The following is a 23,209-nucleotide window of genomic DNA, read 5'->3' on the forward strand; positions in this document are numbered from 1 at the left end:
AATGTTACAGAGTAAATATGCTTCCCGCTCACTACCTACAAAGACAAGGAACCAGTTTGGTGATGGTTGTATTAAGATATTTGGAAAACAGTGTAAAAATCATACTTCCAATCCCATGAAAACATTTCAAAACAGTGTGAATTTATTACACACTGATTGAATATGCATTTAATGTGTCAAATAAACCTAGGAACATGGGATATATAAACCAAGGTAAACAGGCTTCCTTATTGCAGGTCTTCTCACAACCTTTCATATCTGACTGTAGGTAGTGAATCTCCAAAGAGAGACTGCAGAATGCAAGTTTCCAAAACTTAACTAAGGAATCCTTTTTTTTCTTTTTTTTTTTTTTTCAAAACACACCAGTGAGCAAACTCCCCCATCCTACTAGGAAAGGAAGGTCGAGCGGTAGTGTGCAGCTGCAGGTTATGGAATCAACCCGCATGGGTTCCCATTCTAACTCCACCACTTTACAAATGAGCTGTTCTGTATCTATTTCCCCATCTGTAGCACAGGAATGTAACACCTACTTCCCAAAGAGTTGCGAAGATTACAAGGTAATACATGTAAACCACCTAAAATAATTAGTGGTGGTTGGCTATCCCCCCTCATGTCCTTCTTGGATGTTATTTGTATCCAAAGTCTCCTAATGTACAGTTCCGGAAAGCTGCTATTAACAAACAACACTCACCTGGCACGGTGGCTCATGCCTGTAATCCCAGCACTTTGGGAGGCCGAGGCGGGTGGATCACCTGAGCTCGGGAGTTCGAGACCAGCCTGGCCAACATGGAGAAACCCTGTCTCTACCAAAAAAGTACAAAATTAGCCGGGCGCATGCCTGTAATCTCAGTTCCTCAGGAGCCTGAGGCAGGAGAATCTCTTGAATCCAGGAGGTGAAGGTTGCGGCGAGCCAAGATCGCACCATTGCACTCCAGCCTGGGCGACAAGAGCGAAACTTTGTCTCAAAAAATAAACAACACTCCAGTTATGCCCAACTGCTGTCCGCATTCCCTTTACAGACTATGTTCCTTTGGGACTCATGAGAGGGACAGCGGGAGCATTTAAACTAACTAGCTTACTTACTAGCTCACTTACTAGCTTAGACAGAAAACAATGATACTAATCATCTCTTTTGAATAACTGGAAGGGCTTTCAGCATTTGCAAAAAAAAGGACAGAGATCCTTACCAAAGTCCAAAATTCACACACAGTGCTTTCTCCAACAATGCTTGAATTTACCTTTTAAATCATTTCTCCACACAGAACTCAAGATGTAGAAGGTAAATTAACAAAACTCCCAAATACCTCCAGCATTCGATATTGAGACACTATATACACGCATATATGTATGTGTATATATGAATGTGAATGGGAGAGGTGGTGGTATGGGAAATAGCTAAAATACCTTGCTGCTTAAGACTTTAAGGTTTTTTTTTAACCATCTGTCCTAGTTCTCTTTGAAGTAGACTGGTAGAGATCAACATCCACTGGGATGCAAAACATTTCAAGCAAAACCTTGATCATTTTATTCTCCCGTTTTCTTCATCCTGAGTTGTCTCCTTTCACATTTACTTTCTATTTCACAATTAAGGATTTCTCCTTAATCACTAACTGAATTTATAATTTTCAGTAATAGGAAAACCTAACATTTATTGGGCATCTACGTACCACATACATCTTGAAGCATTCTCTCCGTTTAACCAATGGGAGCCTAAGGCTGGAGGCTGCAAGTAGAGGCACGCAACGCTGGGCTGCCAGGCCTGGAGGACAAGCCCTGTTTTGCCACTAACTAGATCTATGATGAGGCTGGCCACCCTTAGTGCACCCTTGACAGTGCCAGTTCACACCTGCTGCTCAGGCATCCTTACTAGTGGCATCCCTTCCACTCTAAACAGTATCTGGAATTGAAGTTATACAGTCCTCCTAGCTATAGCCTCAACACGGCTCCTTATCCCTCTGCACCTGTTTCCAAAATCTGAAAAAGGAGACAGGATTAGATAGTTTCACAAGAGTTTTTTCAAGCTGTTTCTGTGATTTCCATTTCGGAATTACAACAGCTTCTAAAGTAGTCCAATTATGAAATGTAAAGCTCTTTCAATCTGTCTTCTTCCCACTGATAAATTAATGTCTATTTTTCTCTGATTAGTTTAGACCCAACCTAACTAAATGTTTGTATAGACAAACAATGATTTAACAGATATTTAAGAGTCCATGAGCATGTCAGCAACTGGAGGAAAACAAGCTGGAATCGGTAGAATTGTTTAAGTGTGTGTTACTTCACTCACCTCCTCACTCCTTCCTAGCTTGGATAAAATGCATTAATGATGCCAGGACCAGGATACTCCCCACCATGTGTGAGATTTGCAGATATGAAACGCCCAACCAAAAACATGTTCACCTGAGCTTAGATTTACTACCCTAAAGCAGAAATGGGCCAGGGGAGATATCTGAACACAAGGCCATGAAATTCCCACATCGGGATAGAACTTGAAGCTCTGACACATAAGAAAACGTTAACCACATGAAGCAGCAAAAGAAATGGATGAAAAAATGGCAAAGTGGGACAACCCAACGTTCTGCCACCACCCTCTCATACCTCAGGCAAGGAGAAAAACTGATTTTGGAGTAAATACATTTATTGATACCCATTTCATATATAGTTCAATGAAATAATCTATAAATATAAAAAGCATTTTTCTTTTGGATATCACCATGGTCCATGTAAATACTCAACAGTCAGAATCATCTGCAGGAAGCACTCCAAGTCACACTGTTAGGTTTACAGACCTGAATATACATATTGCATTAAACAGTGGCACTTATGTACTCAAGTGGTCCAGTGGCTTTGGAAAATATGACTACTGGGCATGTGGAATAGAAATAATGTGTCAGGTTTAAATCAATGGAAAGGGTATCAACCATCAACAAAAGCAACAATTATGAATTAATATCCTAGGCAAAGAAAGTACCACAGTTGACACTTGGTGTCAGAATACTGGAGACAAAGTATGTAAAACAATGCCTGTTGCAGCACCACGTGCTCACTCCAACTCCCAGTGGACAGTCCCCCAGTGCCTTAGGGTCACTTGTGGTCAACAAAATGCAATGAAGAAGCTCGATAGCTTAGAATAAAAGGTCTGTAAAGGCTGATATCAAGATTAAAGTAAGCTAAACATTTCAGTGACATAATGAGTTTCTCCCCTAGAAGGGGACTGTGGGAAAAACTTTTAATTCCCTTTGTTACACTGAGCATGATCATTTATCTAATGCAGAAGAAAGAACCCAGATATCTGGTACCCAGAACATAGGTGCAAAAATTTTCTTCCATTTCGAAGTTTTTTCAACACTTCCGAGGGAACTAATGCAACCACTGTTGAGCCTTGCTCTCCACCTGATGCAGCATAAAATTTTCTCTCATTTCTTCAATACAGGAATGTCTTGCTGCAGACTATGTGTCTTCTGAGTTAGCAAGCAAATGCATTTAAAAGGTCTTAGTTGTGCAATGTCCAAAACTGAAATCTGAGAGGCAGTGTTAGAACTTAAGCAAGGCAGAATTTTTAGAGTCTACTCAAATGAAAGCCTAAGTGAAGCATATAAAAATTCAGTCTTTTCTATTATTTTCAACTGGAATTGATGGCAACATTCCCTGGTAAGGATGGGTAACTGGTGTCATATAACTCCAGGTCCAAAATATCCCAACTACGTAAAGTGGACCCAAAAGAGGAGAAATACACACTTGAGTTCTGTGGTCTCCAGAAATTTTTTTTTTTTTTTTTTTTTGCCATTTTCAAAAAAGAAATAGTAGCTTCAGTTGTACACCACCAGTTGAAGGGGTTTTCATCCAAATGAGAAACTCTACCCCTTGTCTCTAGTGGAACAGGCACCAGATTCCCACAAGCGGCAGCTCTCATGTCCTGTAGCACGTGGCATCCGACCCTGGAGTGAAGAGTAAGCTGGCACAGAGCCCCAACGCTGGGATTCAGACTAGATGGCGTTTCGTGGTGTGCCATTGTGTGTCAGCGCTTTCAGACTGGAGGCACTAGTCTGGTGACCACAGCTCCTGTGAGAAGTCACACCCACCTCAAAAACCTCATGAATAGCTTTTCGGAAACAGTGGAAGTTGTAGTCTATTAAACCTGCAGGAAGGAAAAAGAAAAGAACGCCTCCTGAACTGTCAATTGTGAAATTTTATATTTGGGTTTGCAGCCAAAAATAACTCGGATAAACACTGGTTGGAAATTCTTAAGCCTCCAAACTAGATAGCAACCTTTTCAATCGTAAGAACAGCTAGTCATCACATATATCCACCATCATAACATTCTGCTAGACAACAAATGCAATTAGACCATTACCTTGGCCAAATGAATATCTCTGGCATCCAAGTTTCAAATCACTCAATTCACATTCAAGAAAAGTAAAATATTCAAATATACTGTGTGGCCTGCTTGAACATAGTGTGATCTTTCAATAATTTATATTTGATTTGATGAAAGTCATTAAATACTTATTGAACAGCACGATAGAGGGTACAATATGTCAAAGGAAACAGCAGATATGGTCCATGCCTTCCAGACAGGATATGCTAGCTGGGGCATAAAGCCAAACTACAAGAAACAAACCAAAACAATCTGGTGTCAAATTGACTACAACTGTGAAGGAAATCCAAAGGAAAAGCCAAGTGCAGGGCAAAGTAATCAACTGAAAACTTCAGGGACAAGAAAGAACTTTGGGAACACAGACACGATTTAATTAGGCAGAAAGGGGGAACAAAATCACAAGAAAACTGCAGGGACCTGGCAATGAGAGCACAGCACAGGCGGAAGACAGGAAAAAAAACGGTCTGACTGGAGAGTGGGACATCAGAGAACTCTTGGTAGGAAATACTAAGAATCAGGTCTGAATGAGTAGGTTACAACCAAATTAAGGTGGACTTTCAGCCTCAGAAAAGAAACAAACTACAAAAGACAAGTTTTGATCAATTCAACTACATTAAAATTTATTTCTGTGCCAAATGTAAAATAGACAATCAAGGAAATTTGAACACTGGCCAGATAGTTGATGATATCATTTAATCACTGTTAATTTTGTCGTTTATTGTTTTAAAAACCACTACCTTTTAGAGATACCTACTGAAACCTGTAGAGACAAAATGATTTCATGTCAGGCCTTTGCTTCAAAATAATCTAGTAGGGAAAGTGGTATAAATATGAAACACAATTAGCTATAATTTTGATAACTACTGAATCTGGGCAAATGATTAAAAGGCTTTTATTATACTGTTTTCTCTACTTTTTTACATATTTGACAGTTTCCACAATAAAATTAAAAAGCTTAATAATCTATAATAACTGAGAAGCTGTCCAGGAAACATGATTGAAGTGTGGATGAGGGCTGAACCAAGGAGCTGAATGCATAGAGATTCCTTGTGCTGTCCTACCTTTGTGTACACCTGAAAATTCCCATAAACAAAAGTTAATTTTTTTTTTTTTAGAGATAGGGTCTCACTTTGACACCCAGGCTGGAGTGCAGTGGTGCAACCATACCTCACTGTAACCTCAAACTCCTGTGCTCAAGTAATCCTCATGCCTCAGCCTCCTGAGTAGATGGGACTACAGGTGCGAGCCACCACACCCAACTAACTTTTTAATTTTTTGGTAGAGACAGAGTCTTGCTATCTTGCCCAAGCTGGTCTGGAACTCCTGAGCTCAAGCGTCCTCCTACCTCAGCCTTCCAAAGCACTGAGATTACAGGTGTGAGTCACCACACCCGGTCTAAAAAAAATTTTTTTAAGATTAAAATGGTTAGGAGCAGGCCACAAGTGATGCACACATGTAATCCCAGCTACTTGAGAGGCTGAGGTGTGAAGACTGCTTGAGCTCAGGAGTTCAAGACCAGCCTGAGCAACACAGCCAAGACTCCCATCTCAAAATAAAAACACAAATAAAAAAATAAACTAACATAGAGAAAAATAAGGAACTGCTAACAATCAGTGCAAAAAAAGATAAATATACATTGAATAGGTAAAATGTGAAAGAAGAAACCTGAATAGCCATGAAAAGGTACTTGCCATGAAAAGACACTTGCTCTAACCAGTAATTTAAAAAGTAAAAATGAGAATCAAATAAGATACCCTTTCACACCTACCAGATTGATAATAATTAAACAGTCTGACAATACCAAGCATTACTAAGGATAAGAAGCCATAAGAACTTCCATAGACCAGTGCCAGCCAGGGGTAAAAATGGTAAAGTCACTTTGGAGAGCTGTTTGGCAATATCTTTATTAGTCACAGACATATGTACTCTTATAAATTCCACTCCTAAATGCATACCCTAGAGAAATTCTCCACATGTGCAAAGGCAAACTTGTTCATGAGCATTTGTTACAGATTTGTAATTTTTAAAATAATCCAAATGTCCAGCAACAAGAAAATAAAATGTGGTATAGTCAACCCATAGAATACTATACGGCAGTGAAAAGGAATGAACTAGAACTATGTGTCATCAATGTGAACACATCTCAAAAACCACCTGAATGAAAAGAATCAAGCAAATTGCAGAAGACTACTTATATTTTTATATCATTCATACAATACTCTATTGTTTAAGGATAGACATGAAGTAAAAAAAAAAATAGGAAAAATAAAATACATATAGCTCAAAGGAAGGGATTTCAATTGAGAAAAACACACAGAAGACTTCAACTGGCCAGGCCATTGGCTCTCATCTGTAATCCCAGCACTTTGGGAGACTGAGGGAAGAGGATTGCTTGAGGCAACGAGTTCAAGACCAGTCTGGGCAACATAGAGAGATCCTATCTCTAAAAATTTTTTTTTTAATTAGCCAGCATGGTAGCATGAGCCTATACTCCCAGCTACTCAGGAGGCTGAGGTGGGAGGATCTCTTCAGCCCAGGAGTTTGAGGCTACAGTGAATTATGATCATGTGGGGGCAATGGAGTGAGATTCTGTCTCCAAAAAAAAAAAAAAAAAAAAGGCTTTAATTGTATTTGTTATTTTAGTTCTTAAGTTGAAAGGTGAATATACATGTTTTGTTTTACCCAAAAGTTTGTGTACATCTGAACTATCCCATTAAAAACTCAGGTAGAAGAGGGAGGACTTGTTGCAGTAAATAACAGAGCTACTGTAGATCCTTGAGTAGTTAAATAATATAAATTTTCTGAAAACTAGTCTGTCTTTGGGATAAAAGATGATACATACTACCCCCTCCATATATATGTCAACTACATGAATATTATCAAGTAAGAGACTACTGCAGCACCACTGGCCTGAAGCAATGAGAACCTGGAGTGGAATCACTGACAGTGACAATGGAAAGGAAACCCAAGAAACAGTTCCAAGAAACAAATGATCAGATTTGGTGAAAATTCAATATAAACAACACAGAAGAATAGAAAAAGGAGATCACAAAATCTCCTCTGTGAAGCAATCTGCAAGCGCCCCTTCAGCAATCACACCACACAATTACCTAACTACATGATATCTACGCTCGGACAGGAGAAACTCGCGCGACCACTGACAGAAGTACGGCAGCCAAGAAAGTCACAAAACAGGAGAAATACTCGTCAACCAATGATTGACGTGACATTGAAGGTAACATTCACAATATTTAAGAAAGAACGTCTTACTAATAGCTCCAAACATGGGACAAGAGCATGAGCCAAAGTCATAGCTGGAGATGTGAATTTTTCAATCACATAGAGAAGATTAACTGAAGCCATGTATTTGATGAGCTGACCTAGAAAATAAGCAAGCAGAAAGACTTGGCTCTGACAAACAAGACTGAGGGAAAAAAAAAAAACAGCCAGAAGAAACAGGAGAGGTGGTCGGGAAAACAAACACACAAAATATCCCAAGAATTCAGCTTCAGAGAAGCAAAGAGAGAAGAAAGTTTTCAGAAAGGAGGGAGTGACAAGATCACATGCTTAGAAGGATGAAAAGGCTGCAGAGTAAGAAAAGGCCACTGAATGCAGCAAGGAGGTAACCTGGTAACTTCTAAAAGTCTAGTTTCTACCATCAGAGTGAACAGGCAACATATAGAATGGGAGAATATTTTTACAATCTATCCATCTGACAAAGGGCTAATATCCAGAATCTACAAGGAACTTAAACAAATTCACAAGAAAAAAAAACAGCCCCATTAAAAAGTGGGCGAAGGATATGAACAGCCACTTCTCTAAAGAAGACACTTATGCAGCCAACAAATATATGAAAAAAAGCCCATCATCACTGGTCATTAGAGAAATCCAAATCAAAACCACCATGAGATACCATCTCACGCCAGTTAGAATGGCGATTATTAAAAAATCACAAAACAACAGATGCTGGAGAGGATGTGGAGAAACAGGAACGCTTTTACACTGTTGGTAGCAGTGTAAATTATTTCAACCATTGTGGAAGACACAATGTGGCAATTCCTCAAGGATCTAGAACCAGAAATACCATTTGACCCAGCCATCCCAAAGAATTATAAACCATCCTACTATAAAGACACATGCACACATACGTTTATTGCAGCACTCTTCACAATAGCAAAGACTTGGAACCAACCCAAATGCCCATCAACGATAAACTGGATAAAGAAAATGTGGCACATATACACCACGGAATATTATGCAGCCATAAAAAAGGATGAGTTCATGTCCTTTGCAGGGACATGGATGAAGCTGGAAACCATCATTCTCAGCAAACTAATACAGGAACAAAAAAACCAAATACTGCATGTTCTCACTCATAAGTGGGGAGCTGAACAATGAGAACACATGGACATAGCAAGGAGGACATCACACACCAGGGCCTGTCAGCGGGTGGGTGGCTGGGGGAGGGATAACATTAGGAGAAATACCTAACGTAGATGACGGGTCAATGAGTGCAGCAAACCACCATGGCATGTATACACCTATGTAGCAAACCCGTGCATTCTGCACATGTATCCCAGAACTTAAACTATGAACAATAAATAAAAGTCTAGTTTCAGTAGACTTGTTCAGATGGAAGCCAAACTGCATTCAGTTAAACAGGTAATGAAAGCATCTGAAGGCAGAAAGGCTAGATTTAAAATGAAAGATCAAAAAAAGAAAAGAGAAAATCTGATCTATATATGGAAGGGAAGGGACAAAAGCAGTTTGAGCTTTTTTTTTTCTAATAGCTATTTGTCTAACACTGCAATTATTATTTTCTCTTGTTTTCAAGAACCTGAAGAGTTATGGCAAATAAATTAACATAAAAAACAGCTTTTTAAAATGTTATTACCTTTTCGTTCAAAGCTTTCTTCCCTTAGAATGCAGACCAGTGCCAAAAATTTAGTCACCTCCTTTAAATAAAGGACAGTTGTATTATTCAGCTTGATAATTGCCATAGATTCTTTGTCATAAGCACTTCCACTTCCATCTTCCTTTAACCTATTTTAAAAGAAAGTACTATTCATTACAGGTTTCCCATCTAGGCATATGCCACATTTACTTTGCACAATGACATCCGCCAGTTTCCCAAATGTCTCTGGGAAATAATACTGGCTTAAATATATTGGGAGAGAGTGTTGTTAAGGTATAGTGTTCCTAAACACAGAATCTCAGGGATTCCTATTAAAAACAACAACTCCATACACATCCTTTAATATAGATAATCAGACATTTGGAGAAAAAGGTGCAAACATATGTATATCTTAACCAGGGAAATGACAACACTACCAACATCTCACTAAGTAGAGCTACTCACCCCCTACACTGTGTTCCGTAAACCCAGCTGAGGTGTCTCCTCTCTTCACTGCCCTCAGGTCACAGGGCCCCTCTGGGACCTGCCGCCTCACTTAGATGAGCTCCTTCAAGGCACATTCTATATGCCAGGTCAATCACATTTTCACAGAACACATATTTTTTGCTTCCTCACAAAAGCAAGAAAATACTTAAGACTAAACAAGAAGAGTCTCAGCTAGAGACTAGTAGGGACTATGCTGAAATTAACAACTTTTTAAAAAAGATATGGACTCAGAGTCTTTTCTGACGTACTTGCCTATAAAAATCTAAGGTTATCTAGCTATTGTTAGGAATTAAGAGTTGTCAAAAGTGCTTTTTTAAAAGTATTTGCCTTCAAAAACAAAAAAGGTGAGGGAAATAACACTAAAAAGAAAATGTCAGCTGGGCACAATGGCTCACGCCTGTAATCCCAGCACTTTGGGAGGTTGAGGTGGGCCGATCATCTGAGGTCAGGAGTTCAAGACTTGCCTGGCCAACATGGTGAAACCCCATCTCTACTAAAAAATACAAAAAAAAAAAAAAATCCATTAGCCAGGCATGGTGGCGCACACCTGTAGTCCCAGCGACTCAGGAGGCTAAGGCAGGAGAATCACTTGAACCCAAGAGGCAGAGGTTGCAGTGAGCCGAGACTGTGCCACGCACTCCAACCTGGGCAACAAGAGTGAAACTCTGTCTCAAGGAAAAAAAAAAAAAAGGAAAAGAAAATGTCAGGAGTAATTGGTAATTTTCTTTGATAGCAAAACAATGTATCTTTTTTCTCCTATTTTCACTTTTCTATATTTTCCATGCAATTTTTAATGAATAGGGGTGAGGCTTATTTTTTAAACTATTCCAAGCCTCACAATTTATGTTCTCATATGGTAGCATGAGCATAATGTCAAACAAAATTTGGGGTCTGCATGGTGGGTCATGCCTGTAATCCCAGCACTTTGAGAGGCTGAGGTGGGAGGAACACTTGAGCTTTGGAGTTCGAGACCAGCCTGGGCAACACAAGAACACACATACACACACACACAATTTTAAGGTGACAGAAATAACACTAAAACAGTTGTTAGTAGTTGACCTGAATAGTGGCTCTTTACTCCTATTTTCATTTCTCTATATTTTCAGTGTATTTTTTTTTTCACGAAGTGGGGGCTTATTTTTACTATTCTGAACCTTGCAGTTTACCTTCTTATACATTTCTTTGATCCTCACAACAACCCTGAGGACACAAATTATTACTATAGCCCTATTTAACCACATTATGTCCTTTCTGCAACAAGCGAAAGTAAACTACATAAATACAAAGAGGACTATGCCCATTGAAAAGATACAGAGGCCAGGCACATGGCGTACGCCTGTAATCCCAACACTTTGGGAGGCCAAGGAGGATCACTTTGGCCCTGGAGTTCAAAACCAGTCTGGGCAACAAAGTGAGACTCCATCTCTACAAGAATATCCAAAAGTTAGCCAGGTATGGCGGCACACGCCTGTGCTCCCGGCTACACAGGAGGCTGGAGGACAGCTTGAGCCCAGGAGGTCGAGGCTGCAGTGAGCTGTGTTCACACTACTGCACTCCAGCTTGGGCAACAGAGTGAGACCCTATCTCAAAAAAAAAAAAAAAGGGTAGAAACTGAAGTTCATTAAAAATAAAGTGATCTCCTGGCAAAGTCAAGACTCAAACTTAGGGTTTTTAACTCAATTCCATGCAGTTTCCAGTACCTTAACCAACATAAAGTTAATCTGGGAAGGCAGAGTGGAGGGGAAATTAGTGTCATTTGCTTTTAAGAGTATAGAAGAAAACTACTTCCTTCTAATTGGAGAAGAGGAAGTTATAAGTGCTACATGTTCTCAGCTTATAGTTAAGATGTCCCATGCAGATCTTTTTCTGTGCCACATGGAAAGTGAGAACAAGAACTAACTCTGACAACAGGTTCCAACACAGACAACCCTGAAGATGATTCCCTAAACCAGTACCCACAGCCAGCAACTGTAAGAAACTATAAAGTTCCTAATGTCAAGCCAGCATACGATCTTGAATCACACACTAACATGAGAAAGAAATAAGAAAGGCACATTCTATTCAAAGTCTGGAGATTAGCGCGACTTGATTTGGCTGTGATTAATAAAATTAAGAATAAAAATATGTTAATGACCATAAAATGCTTACTCAGAATCTGTAAAGCAAAAGATCTGCTTTCTACATTTATCTGTTTTAAGTTTTTAAGACTATTAGGAAAATATGCTTATCTGAATCTTAGTCAAAATAATGCCAAGACAGGCCAAGAGTGGTGGCTCATGCCTATAATCCCAGCATTTTGGGAGACCAAGGCGGAATACTGCTTGAGGCCAGGAGTTCAATACCAGCCTGGGCAACACTATGAGACCCTGTCTCTACAAAATATTAAACTTAGAAAAAAAAAAAAAAAAAGGCCAGGTGCAAGGGTTCACACTTGTAATCCCAGCACTTTGGGAGACCAAGGCAGGAGATTCACTTGAGTCCCGGAATTCAAGACCAGCCTGGGCAACATAGTGAGACCCCATCTCTACAAAAATCAAAAATCAGCCAGGCATGATGGCACACGCCTGTAGTCAGGAGGATCACTTGAGCCTGGGAGGCGGAGGCTGCAATGAGCCGTGATTGTGCCACTACAATTCAGCCTTAGTGACAGACCATGTCTCAAAAAAAAAAAAAAGTTAGGTGGGTGTGGTGTGGTGTGTGGCTCTAGTCCCAGCTACTCAGGAGGCTGAGGTGCGAGGATCACTTGAGTCCAGGAGGTAGAGGCTGCAGTGACCTGTGGCTGGACTGCAGTGATGTAATCATAGCTCATTGCAGCCTGGAACTCCTGGGATCAAGCAATTCTCCTGCCTCATTCTCCTGCTTAATCCCCCAAGTTTAGCTAGGACTACAGGTGCACACTACCACACCCAGCTAATATAATGTACTTTATTATGTATAAGGTATTTTAAAATGTATTGGCTGGGAGCGGTGGCTCATGCCTATAATCCCAGCACTTTCGGAGGCTGAGGCAGGTGGATCACCTGAGGCCAGGAGTTCGAGACCAGCCTGGCCAACAGGGTAAAACCCTGTCTCTACTAAAAATACAAAATCATCCGGGCGTGGTGGTGCACCCTGTAATCCCAGCTACTCGGGAGGCTGAGGCGAACTGCTTGAATCTGGGAGGCAGAGGTTGCAGTGAGCCGAGATCGCACCGCTGCACTCCAGCCTGGACGACAAGAGCGAGACTGTCTCAAAAAAATAAATAAAATAAATAAAATGTATCTAACACTGAAAATAAATTTCACAGCTAAATTTGATTTTTGTATTATAAAAAAGTTGGTTTACGAAATTTTGATTTGTTTTAAATAAAAACCAAACGTTCTACTCATCCATTTTTTAAATCAGAAATGGGAAATATGAAACTTTCCTAAAAAATATAATAAATGGACAATGCCTCATTTTCATTATGTAAAGAATTAAAATAAGCCGGGCACGGTGGCTCACGCCAGTAATTCCAGCACTTTGGGAGGCCAAGGCAGGTGGATCACGAGGTCAGGAGTTCAAGACCAGCCTGGCCAACATGGTGAAACCCCATCTCTACCAAAAATATAAAAAATTAGCCAGGTGTGGTGGCAGGCACCTATAATCCCAGCTACTCAGGAAGCTGACGCAGGAGAATCGTTTGAACCCAGGAGGAGGAGATTGCAGTGAGCTAAGATCTCACCATTACACTCCATCCTGGGCAACAGAGCAAGACTCTGTTTCTCTCAAAAAAAAAAAAAAAAAAAGGGCCAGGCACAGTGGCTCACGCCTGTAATCCCAGCACTTTGGGAGGCCAAGGTGGGCAGATCACAAGGTCAGGAGACAGAGACTATCCTGGTTAACATGGTGAAACCCCGTCTCTACTAAAAATACAAAAAATTAGCTGGGCACTGTGGCGGGCACCTGTAGTCCCAGCTACTCAGGAGGCTGAGGCAGGAGAATGGTGTGAACCTGGGAGGCAGAGCTTGCAGTGAGCTGATACCGCGCCACCACACTCCAACCTGGGCAACAGAGCAAGACTCCATCTCATAAATAAATAACAAAAGAGAGCATATAATCACAAAAGTTAAAGGAATAGATGGACAGATATAGAATAGGTAAGACAAATGTACTCTCCTACTCAGAGGCAGCTGGAGAAGGACACGGAAAAATTAGGCAAAAGACCAAAATAAAGGGCAGAGTCAGAGGTGAAAGAGACATTTAGACTAGATGGAGCAGAGAGAAGACACAGGTAGCAGAAAGTAAAGATAATGCTAAAGCATCTGAAAAGCAACTTGAGAGTGCCGATGTTAACATACCAGGGGAATCTAGGAAGTCAGAGAGTGCACAGAATGTTATTAGCTCTTTTTTTTTTTTTTTTTTTTTGGTAAGGCTGGGGTCTGTGTTGCCCAGACTGGTCTCCAACTCCCGGCCTCAAATGATCCTCTCACGCCAGCCTTTCAAACATCTGGGATTATGGGCATAAGCCACCACACCTGGCCATTATCAGCTTTTGAAAAGCCAGTAATTCTCCAAAGTTTTCACTAGTCCTCTGGCCTATCCTATAAAATCACTTGCTGGCTGGCTTTCATAAATTTCTATATAGAGTTTGGCAAATTTACATAAAGGAAGAGCTCAAATTTTAGAGATTTATTTTGGAAACTTGTATATATGGGTCAGATTTTTAAAAGTTCTTCCAGCGTCCAAAATTCTAATTACTTTCTTTGCTCTCTGAAATATTAAGAATCCCTAATTCCACAAAGCCTGAGGTTAAATCAGGAACTAGAACTTACTTTGTTATTCACACCATTTTAAATAAATTAATCTAGCTTTTCAATCTAGCTAAGTTCCAGCAGTGAGAAGACACCGTGCAACCCTCCCCCATTCCCACAACAGCGGGAGAAACTTGCAGTGATAAACAAGTCCAGTTCTAGTCATGCTTTCCAACTTTTCTTAGCCATTCTCTGAAGAAGTAAGACCCAGCAGCCCACTTCCAGAGAAATCATGCTCCAAGTTAAAGCACTATGGTCAGAACAATCCCAGTTCATGTAGTACTATTTGCCAAAGGCCTCAGAAATTAGTCTTCTGGACAAATCAAGTTAACAGTTTTCTGCCTGTCTGAGATATTGCAGGAATATGTATATAACTTACCCATATATACAAGAAACATCAATTACAACATCGATCATGTCACAGCAAAGTTCGTAAGACTGCATATCCACAGGGGAACTGTCTGTTGCAATGTAGATTTTGCTGACAACATCAAAGAGAAAAGCTTTTTCAATACCTGAATTCTTGGAAAAACAAATGGGAAACTGTTCAGTATTTTTTAAGAATCACAATTTACAACGGATCGAAGATCTTGAATTACTGCATAACATCCAAGGCCACTTTTAATTATATAACCCATACCAAAAAACAAATAGCACTTGCTTGAGAGACTCTTCTATTATCCAAAGAATGAAAGTGAAATTATTTCTCTACTCTGATTTACTGACATAATTTCATGAGTCAAATGTTCTTCTTCTTCCTCTTTACTCAAATGAATTATTTTCTAAGACATCATAAAAAATTTAACAAAAATCTCTAAAAATCAAGCAATGCTACATTTTCAATAATCCTCTTATTAATATAACCCATCTCTGATTTGAATCACCTTGCTATCAAGAAAGGCATTATGTGGGAATTTACAAACCATAAAAGAATTACACTTTGACATCAACATCTATTTAAGAATTCAGAAAATAACTTGAGTAATACTTTATGTTATTTATTTTACATGTTAAGCAGGTCATTAATCTTTGTACTTGATTCAGATTAATTCAAGACTTTTTTGGAAAATTTGAAAACACAAATATATTCACAAAAATGGAAACAGAAGCTGCAGTGAATTAAATATAAATTGCTCACTTACTGATATAAAGATATTTAATAGGTTTTCCAAGGTCGGCAGTTGTGGAATGAGTTTCTGTACCACCTTACTAAAGGCTTCAAATATTGAATGGTCATAGATACTAGTCAGATAAAAGCTGAAAAACACAACATAGCTTGATTAATTTGAAAAATACCTTATGTTCTGTGACAACTATTATAATACATAAAATTTTAAGTTTCTTAACATTTGATTTCAGTAAGTTCAATAAAGCCTCTTTATCTTGTCTACCATGCCCATTACTCAAGATGACAAATACACTTTCCCACCTGGCTTCATCTCTCTACTGGATTTACACAGAGGGCAACTGAAGTAGTACTGACAAAAGGATTTTCAGGTACATAAACTCCAGTATTCACTGAAGTCTTTGCAATCTGATCCAAAAAGCTTTTTTTAAGCACATAACTGAGACCAAAAATAAGATTAAAAACCGAGAAAGCTAGAAGAGTTATGTGACATATATTAAATAAGAACATAATTCAGGTTTCTACTAAAACGTCACCTCAAAAAATTCTTTCCAGACCAGCCTACCTAAAATAGCACTCCTGTACCCAATGCTTTCAACCCCTTTCCCCTAATTTGTTTTTCTTCACACCATTGGTAAGTACTTAAAACGATACTACACATTCATTTAGGTGCTTTTGAGCTGTGTCACTGAAAATGTAAGTTCCAGGGGAAAGAGACTTTATCAGTCTTGCTCCTAGCAGAAAGCCCACTTCCCTGAACAGTGCTCATAAGTATCTGTTGAATAAACAAATGAGCACAACTGGTGTTTAGAATTTATGTAAAGAACCTATTAAAGAGGATAGGAGTCAGGACTCTACAGCGAATGGAGGAATCTACAGGAGTCTGGAGGCTTAAAAGGACTTACGGCGGAAAAGTAACACATGTAGATTCAATAAAACATGTATTTGAGAGGGAAGCCTTTAACAATTTAAACACTGTCGACAATTCTACCTGCTTTATAGCTCAGGGAGTATAATCTTCATTATATAGTCGCATCCACCACACATTTATACGTACATATATTACAACATCAGAGACACAGAACTGTGTATACTACTTTATAGATAATTTAAAGATACTTTCAGCCGGGCGCGGTGGCTCATGCCTGTAATCTCAGCACTTTGGGAGGCCGAGGCCGGCGGATCACTTGAGGTTGGAAGTTCGACATCAGCCGGACCAACATGGAGAAACCCCGTCTCTAGTAAAAATGCAAAAAATTAGCCAGGCGTGGTGGCGCATGCCTGTAATCCCAGTTACTTGGGAGGCTGAGGCAGGAGAATTGCTTGAACCAGGGAGGCAGAGGTTGTGGTGAGCCGAGATAGCACCATTGCACTCCCGCCTGGGCAACAAGAGCGAAACTCCATCTCAAAAAAAAAAAAATTACTTTCAAGGAGCTGACCTAAGAATGTAATCTAGCAAGACAGGGGTCTAATCTAGATGTAAGAGCACTGGAACAGGTAAGGCCAAGATGACCCTATAGGTACTAGGGAGAAAGGAATATTTTAGTGTTTCCTGTAGGCCAAAAGGCGAGCAAAGTAAGAATGTCCTACACCTTTGAGGCTTGAGGTAGATGGGGACAGGGAGAACCTGCAAGTCACAGGGCATTTTAGTAAGCTGAGTTTCTAGAAACTGGAAATGAAAAAGAGCTTCATCCATAGGACTGCTAGTACTAACTAAAAGCCTTTTTTTTTTTTTTGAGGCAGAGTCTTGCTCTGTCGCCCAGGCTGGAATCCAGTGGCGTGATCTTGGTTCACTGCAACCTCCACCTCCTGGGTTCAAGCAATTCTCCTCCCTCAGCCTCTCCAGTAGCTGGGATGACAGGCACACATCACAATGCCCAGCTAATTTTTTGTATTTTTAGTAGAGACGGGGTTTCACCATGTTGGCCAGGCTGGTCTCAAACTCCTGGCCTCAAGTGATCCACCTGCCTTGGCCTCCCAAAGTGCTGGGATTATAGGCATGAGCCACTGTGCCTGGCCTAAATAAAAGCCTGATGCAACTCTACTGAAGTTAACAAGGTCTAGGACCCTACATGGTACTGAGGAAAGGAATGGCATGTACCACTGAGGTGGGATGCCCTGGAAAGGAACACAGACAAGGAGTAAAGAGAATCAGAAGGATCCCCATGGAGCACTGGGGAACACAGGACAAGAACAGCTCAAAATCCAGGTAAAAACTATTAGCAGTGGATTCCCAGAAAAATAAGACGGAATTTTTATGGAGAGCCACTTTCATTTTCTCCTACAAACACTGCTGAATTTTTATTTTTTTAACCATGAATTACATTCAAATTTTTTAGAAATTTAATCCAGGCAAACTAGAGGTCAATGAGACTTTTCTACATGGTTTCCTAGAAGAATAACTGAAAGATCTTGGAGCCTGAGACCCAGGGAATATTAAAGGAAGGGACAGCGGTTAGCTTGAGCCCATAAGGAAGTCACAACAATAGAAGAGGGACAGAGAAATAACTTGCTGTCTCTCTCTCCCCTGCTCCCCCTTTAAGCTACTTCTATCATCAAGAGAACATTTTCTTGGGTACTTTTTAATACTCATTTCTACCTATATCACCAAATAAAATAAGATGTACAAAAATATTCCTCATACACTTGTAGAATGCATATAGAACAAATCAATCCTATCTAGTAGGTATTATTTAATGATTTGTAATAGTAGTTACAAACCAATAGTCCTCTAAATTTAATAGCAGCCTTATGCACATTTATAAGATAAACCCACCTAAGCCAAACTTTAGAGATTCATAAAAGTATAAAGTGTTTTAAAAGCTAAGATATATTAGAGTCAGTCCAGCGGGGAGGTGGAAGGGAGCCAGCAGGAAAAAAAAAAATGAAAAATAAAGAGTCAGTCCAGATTTGAAAGTGCACTCTCTTTATAAGGCTATTCCTACTAAGAAAGATACTGTCTAACACTCAAGCTAAAGACTTCTACAACAAATGTGACAGATTCACTTCACTGATGCAAGGCGGGGAGAAGTAATGAAACCAAGAGGAAGGAGTCCCAAAGCAGGTTTATGCCATGAAGAAACAGCCTGACTCCAGTCTCTTGAGATGAATTTGGAAAAGCACCAGTGGAAACACTTCACATGACTTCAATCTCCAGGAAAATGCAAAAAGTGGGTAAAGTAATTTCTCAATATCAGGCTCCCCAGACAGCTTGGAATTCAACAAAGAGATCAAAAACATAAAAGATGTGGCAAAGGGCACACAGGTAGCAGAAACCTATGGTGTTTGTAATGACAGAGATGGGAATACATTTACACATTGTTCAGGGCTCTCATATCAAACACACATGTTGTTACCTAAGATGGAGTTTTTCTAGCCCAGCATCTGCAAGGTCATCATTGGCCCTTTGATGAATATCCCTCTGTGTTTCTATTTTGTGATCATCAGACAGACCATCAACTTTGTGAATAAAAACCTCAAAATTCATGTCTGGGTTAACTTTGTAGGCTTTAGAAACAGTAATGTGAAGTCTTGTTAAAGCCTCCATGTAGTCATCCTGTAAGTCAGAACAAAATATTTTTTTAAAAGAAATCTTACAAAAGTCAAGTAATGAGTTAAAGCCTCAAACCACCTCTTTCCCCAACCACAGAAAAATACTACCCTAATTATCATCCATATTCAAACATACAAATATATTAACTATACTACTAAATAACTCTTCAATTGTCTCAACATAAAAAAATTCAATTACCAAGTTAATGTTTGTAATTTTTAATACTAATTTAAGAAAGGAAAAAGGAAATGAACATTTCTTTCCAACATAATTTTTTAAGTAATCCCAGCTCTGCCATTTATTTAGTGTGTCACTCTAAGCAAGTTGATTAAACTCTGATCTCAGTTTACTCATCTGTAAGATCAGAATTACAATACCTAACAATATTGTAAAGATTAAATTAATTAGATCCTGTATGTGAAGGCACCCTCTGTACAGCCTATCACTCAGAAAGCATTCTTAACTAATGCTTAAGCTTATAAAAAGTAAGCTTCTTAAAGGATAGGGACTTGCCCCATTCATCTCACTGACTGCCACATGCTAGGCCCTCCATAAATGCTTGATGAGCTAAGCTCAGTTCTGACAATTAAGTATAACTATTCACTCTAATACCTACTGACTCAGTTCTCATATTCTTCTTTATGTTATGGGATGGGATCTTTTCAGGGAATGACACCACTATTATAAAATACAGCAACATCTACCATTAACCAATAAAAGTGGAAAGCCAATGTTAGCTCCTCATGAACTAGGACTCAAGGATGTAAACCACATCTCCTAATCATCTGATACTCTGTACCTGCACAATGGCATGTCTGCTCCCAAAGCACCTCTGCAACGGCATCTCTTACACTGTTAGGGAATCTACTGCCAAAGAAATAAGCTGCAAGCACATGACAAAGAAGATAAACAACTTTCCTTTGTTTCTACATCTTTTTCCCACCAGGGAAGAGAAGTAAACACATTACTAACTACCTGTGCGTCAATGACGTATATCAATGCTCCTGTTCCCCTGAAGATCATCTCATAGTCAAAGGTTGGGTCAAAAAAGTCCATTTGCCCAGGAAAATCCCATATCTGGAAATTCACAAAGGAGCTATTGGAAATGTCATCCTTATAAATCTTGTTGGTACTTTCCAAAAACAGGGTCTCATTGGGTGACATCTTATGAAACACCACCTGTTAAAAGAAAACAGGCAATTTTATGACTCTTAAACTTCAGACTTTAAATTTAAAATTCCACCCTGGTTTAACATTTAAACATCTGATCCCATAGCAAAAAAAAAAAAATTCAAAAGTAGAAACTGAAGGGTGAATCCACTGGTATTCACTATCCCTTTATTTTTGACAAAAGAAGACACCAAATTAATTTCAATTAAATCTATTTTGGAGCTGAATCTTTTCTATGTTCTATGCACTGTACTCAGTTCTAATAGCAGGAATCTTTATCACCTCCATTAGCTTTTCTGGGAGAAAGTTAACATTAATTCTGTCAAAATCTGCTTTAAGATTATGAAAGCCTTATAGCTAAAGCTTAAGAAGTCTGTTTTATTCAAACATTACTTAAATGTCTACCTCAGGCTCTGAGGAGTAATTTAAAAAGTGAAACAGACTGGACTCTGCCCTCACTGACTTTGCAGTCTAAGAAGGGCAGTGACTATACCAAGAAGAAAGTGAAAACGTCCAGGGGGAGGCCACGGGGACTGACAGGGAAAAGATAGCTCCCATGAGAAAAGAAACATAAAGGCATTTGTTAAGAATCACAATAATCGGCCCAGTTTGGTGGTTCACACCTGTAATCCCAGCACTTTAGGAGGCCGAGGCGGGCGGATCACTTGAGGTCAGGAGTTCCAGACCAGCCCGACCAAGGTGGTGAAACCCCATCTCCACTAAATATACCAAAAGTAGTCGGGGGTGGTGGTGCAAGCCTGTAGTCCCAGCTACTCGGGAAGCTGAGGCAGGAGAACCGCTTGAACCCAGGAGGTGGAGGTTGCAGTGAGTGGAAATCACACCACTGCCCTCCAGCCTGGGCGACGAGCAAGACTCCATAACAAAAAAATTAAAAAAAAAAAATTCACAATAATCACAACCTACACAGTTCTAACATAAAACTACTTTGCCTCTAACTTACTTTCTAGAAGAGAAAAATGAACAACTACTCTCAAGGTTTTCTCAGTAACAAATGTGAATAACTAAAATTAGTTTGCTAAAAACCTACAGTCAACGTACCCAAGTTTTGCTGTAGAGGTGAAAATCAAGGTAAATAAAACACAGTACTCCAAGAAATCTGGAAGAACGCTGCTCTTTAAAAAGATCCCATCTACAAAATATCACAGATTCAGAAAGAAAGAAAGAAAATCACAGATTTATTGCGGATAGGCGTGGAGAGGTGAAAAGACCAGATGCCTGCTGATACTAGTTTCATTACCAGCTCACTCCGCGTGTAATGGGTTTGGCTGATGCACGAAGTCAATCTTGCCTTTATTTAACCCTTACTAAACAGTGTAGGCCGGCATGGTGGCTCACGCCTGTGATCCCAGCACTTTGGGAGGCTGAGGACGATCACTTGAGGTCAGCAGTTCGAGACGACCCTGGCCAACATGGTGAAACCCCGTCTCTACTAAAAATACAATTAGCAGGGTGTGGTGGCGCGCGCCTGAAATCCCAGCTACTCGGGAGGCTGAGGCCGGGATAATCGCTTGAATCCAGGAGGTGGAGGTTGCACTTAACCGACATTGCGCCACTGCATTCTCCAGCCTGGGCGACGAAGCGAGACTCCGTCTCAAAAACATAAACAAACAAACGTGTACAGCCCTTCATTTGTTCACGAAAGCCCAAAAGTGAAAACAAGCAAACTAGGTCTGCAAAATATTCTCAAAGTGTCAGATTTTTATAAACACACCCCTACAGAGGGTAATATCACCAATAATTACATTCACCAGGCCACAACTACTGAAATGGGTGCAATCTCACTACCCAACTCCCAGTAATGTTACAGCGAAGTCTCTCCTTCACATCAGTAGCGAGAATTACAACGCCCAGTGTCTTAGTCACAACTCTTTCTGACGCTGCTCCCTGGGGCTCTGCTGGGAATCCCTGCACACTCAGGTCACCTGAAGTGAGAGCAAATCAAAACGGGCCAGGGGAGGGAGTCCACGAAGTTCTCCAAGTGAGAACTGGAGAGTGCGTCTCAGTTTCGTAAATGACACAGGAGCTGGGTCCCAGGGGGCGGAGGTCTTGGGCGGTGCCACCGGGCACCTGCCTCCCTGCAGCCAGTTTCGCCTTCAGCGCTCCACTTGGCCTCAGCTGACTTGGGCGTGGACGCAGAGGTCGGGGTCCCCGCACGGGCCGCGCCTGTGCACTCGCAAGAGTGGAAGAGAAAGTGCGGAGGGACGGAGCGCAGGCGGGCCCCGGCCGCCGCCCTCCCGGGCGTCCCCGCTACCGGCCACCTGAGCTCCGGAGAGGGGGCGGGGGACAGGACGCAGCCCCGCTCACCTTCTGGATGGAGGACTTGCCGCTGCGCCGGAGTCCCATGAGCAGAATCCTCGGCTTAGAGCTGTCAGCGCCCCCCGGGCCACAGCCTCCGCCTGCCCCTGCCCCAACCCCGCCACCCGCCGCCGCCGCCTCCTCTTCCTCCTCCTCCACGCCGTAGCCGAAGTCCTTTGGAAACGAATCGGCCGCGCCGTAACTGCCGGCGAGGGGCGTCTCCTCCGCCCCGTACTGCAGGGACATGGTGCTGGAGCCGCCGCCGCCCGCGCCCTGACAGGCCAGGCCAGGCCGAGCCAGGCCCCCAGTCCGCCTCCGCCGCCGCCGCCACTGCCACCGCCGCCGCCCCCGGCAGCCGCCACCGTCCGGCCCGCCCCCCAGAGCCTGGCTCTCATAGGGCCCGAGCCGAAGTCCAGCCGCTCATTGGCCGTCCGAGCTGCCACTCGAGAGCAGCAGGGTAGGTGGTGCCCCGTCACGTGCCGGAATCACCTGACTA

The 23,209-nt window shown here is 41.0% G+C and overlaps 1 protein-coding gene across 2 annotated transcripts; it reads right to left on the reverse strand.

Moving 5' to 3' along the window:
• Positions 1-2,617: 2,617 nt before the first annotated feature.
• Positions 2,618-23,130, reverse strand: RRAGC (Ras related GTP binding C). 2 transcript variants are annotated; one of them, XM_031667115.1, is made up of 8 exons: positions 22,723-22,819; positions 21,457-21,547; positions 20,203-20,406; positions 19,031-19,230; positions 15,691-15,805; positions 14,928-15,070; positions 9,270-9,418; positions 2,618-4,135 (listed from the first exon to the last, which is right to left on the reverse strand). In XM_031667115.1, exons 3-8 carry the CDS (start codon positions 20,389-20,391, stop codon positions 3,984-3,986), a joined length of 948 nt encoding a protein of 315 aa, XP_031522975.1. In that variant the 5' UTR covers positions 20,392-20,406; positions 21,457-21,547; positions 22,723-22,819; the 3' UTR covers positions 2,618-3,983. The 2 variants fall into 2 exon arrangements, with proteins under 2 accessions (XP_031522975.1, XP_003891678.1); XM_003891629.3 differs by lacking the exon at positions 21,457-21,547 and having other exon boundaries at positions 22,723-23,130.
• Positions 23,131-23,209: the final 79 nt, after the last annotated feature.

The sequence above is a fragment of the Papio anubis genome, chromosome 1 (assembly GCF_008728515.1).
Source record: "Papio anubis isolate 15944 chromosome 1, Panubis1.0, whole genome shotgun sequence".
Lineage (NCBI taxonomy): Eukaryota > Metazoa > Chordata > Mammalia > Primates > Cercopithecidae > Papio > Papio anubis.

Coding starts and splice junctions, on each gene's coding strand:
- RRAGC (XM_003891629.3), bottom strand. CDS start 22,959: ATGTCCCTGCAGTACGGGGCGGAGGAGACGCCCCTCGCCGGCAGTTAC. Junction 15,806..19,030: donor CTAGAAAAACTCCATCTTAG/GTAACAACATGT, acceptor TGTGTTTTTCAG/CTTTTATCTGACTAGTATCT. Junction 15,071..15,690: donor TATTAAATATCTTTATATCA/GTAAGTGAGCAA, acceptor TGTTTTTCCAAG/AATTCAGGTATTGAAAAAGC.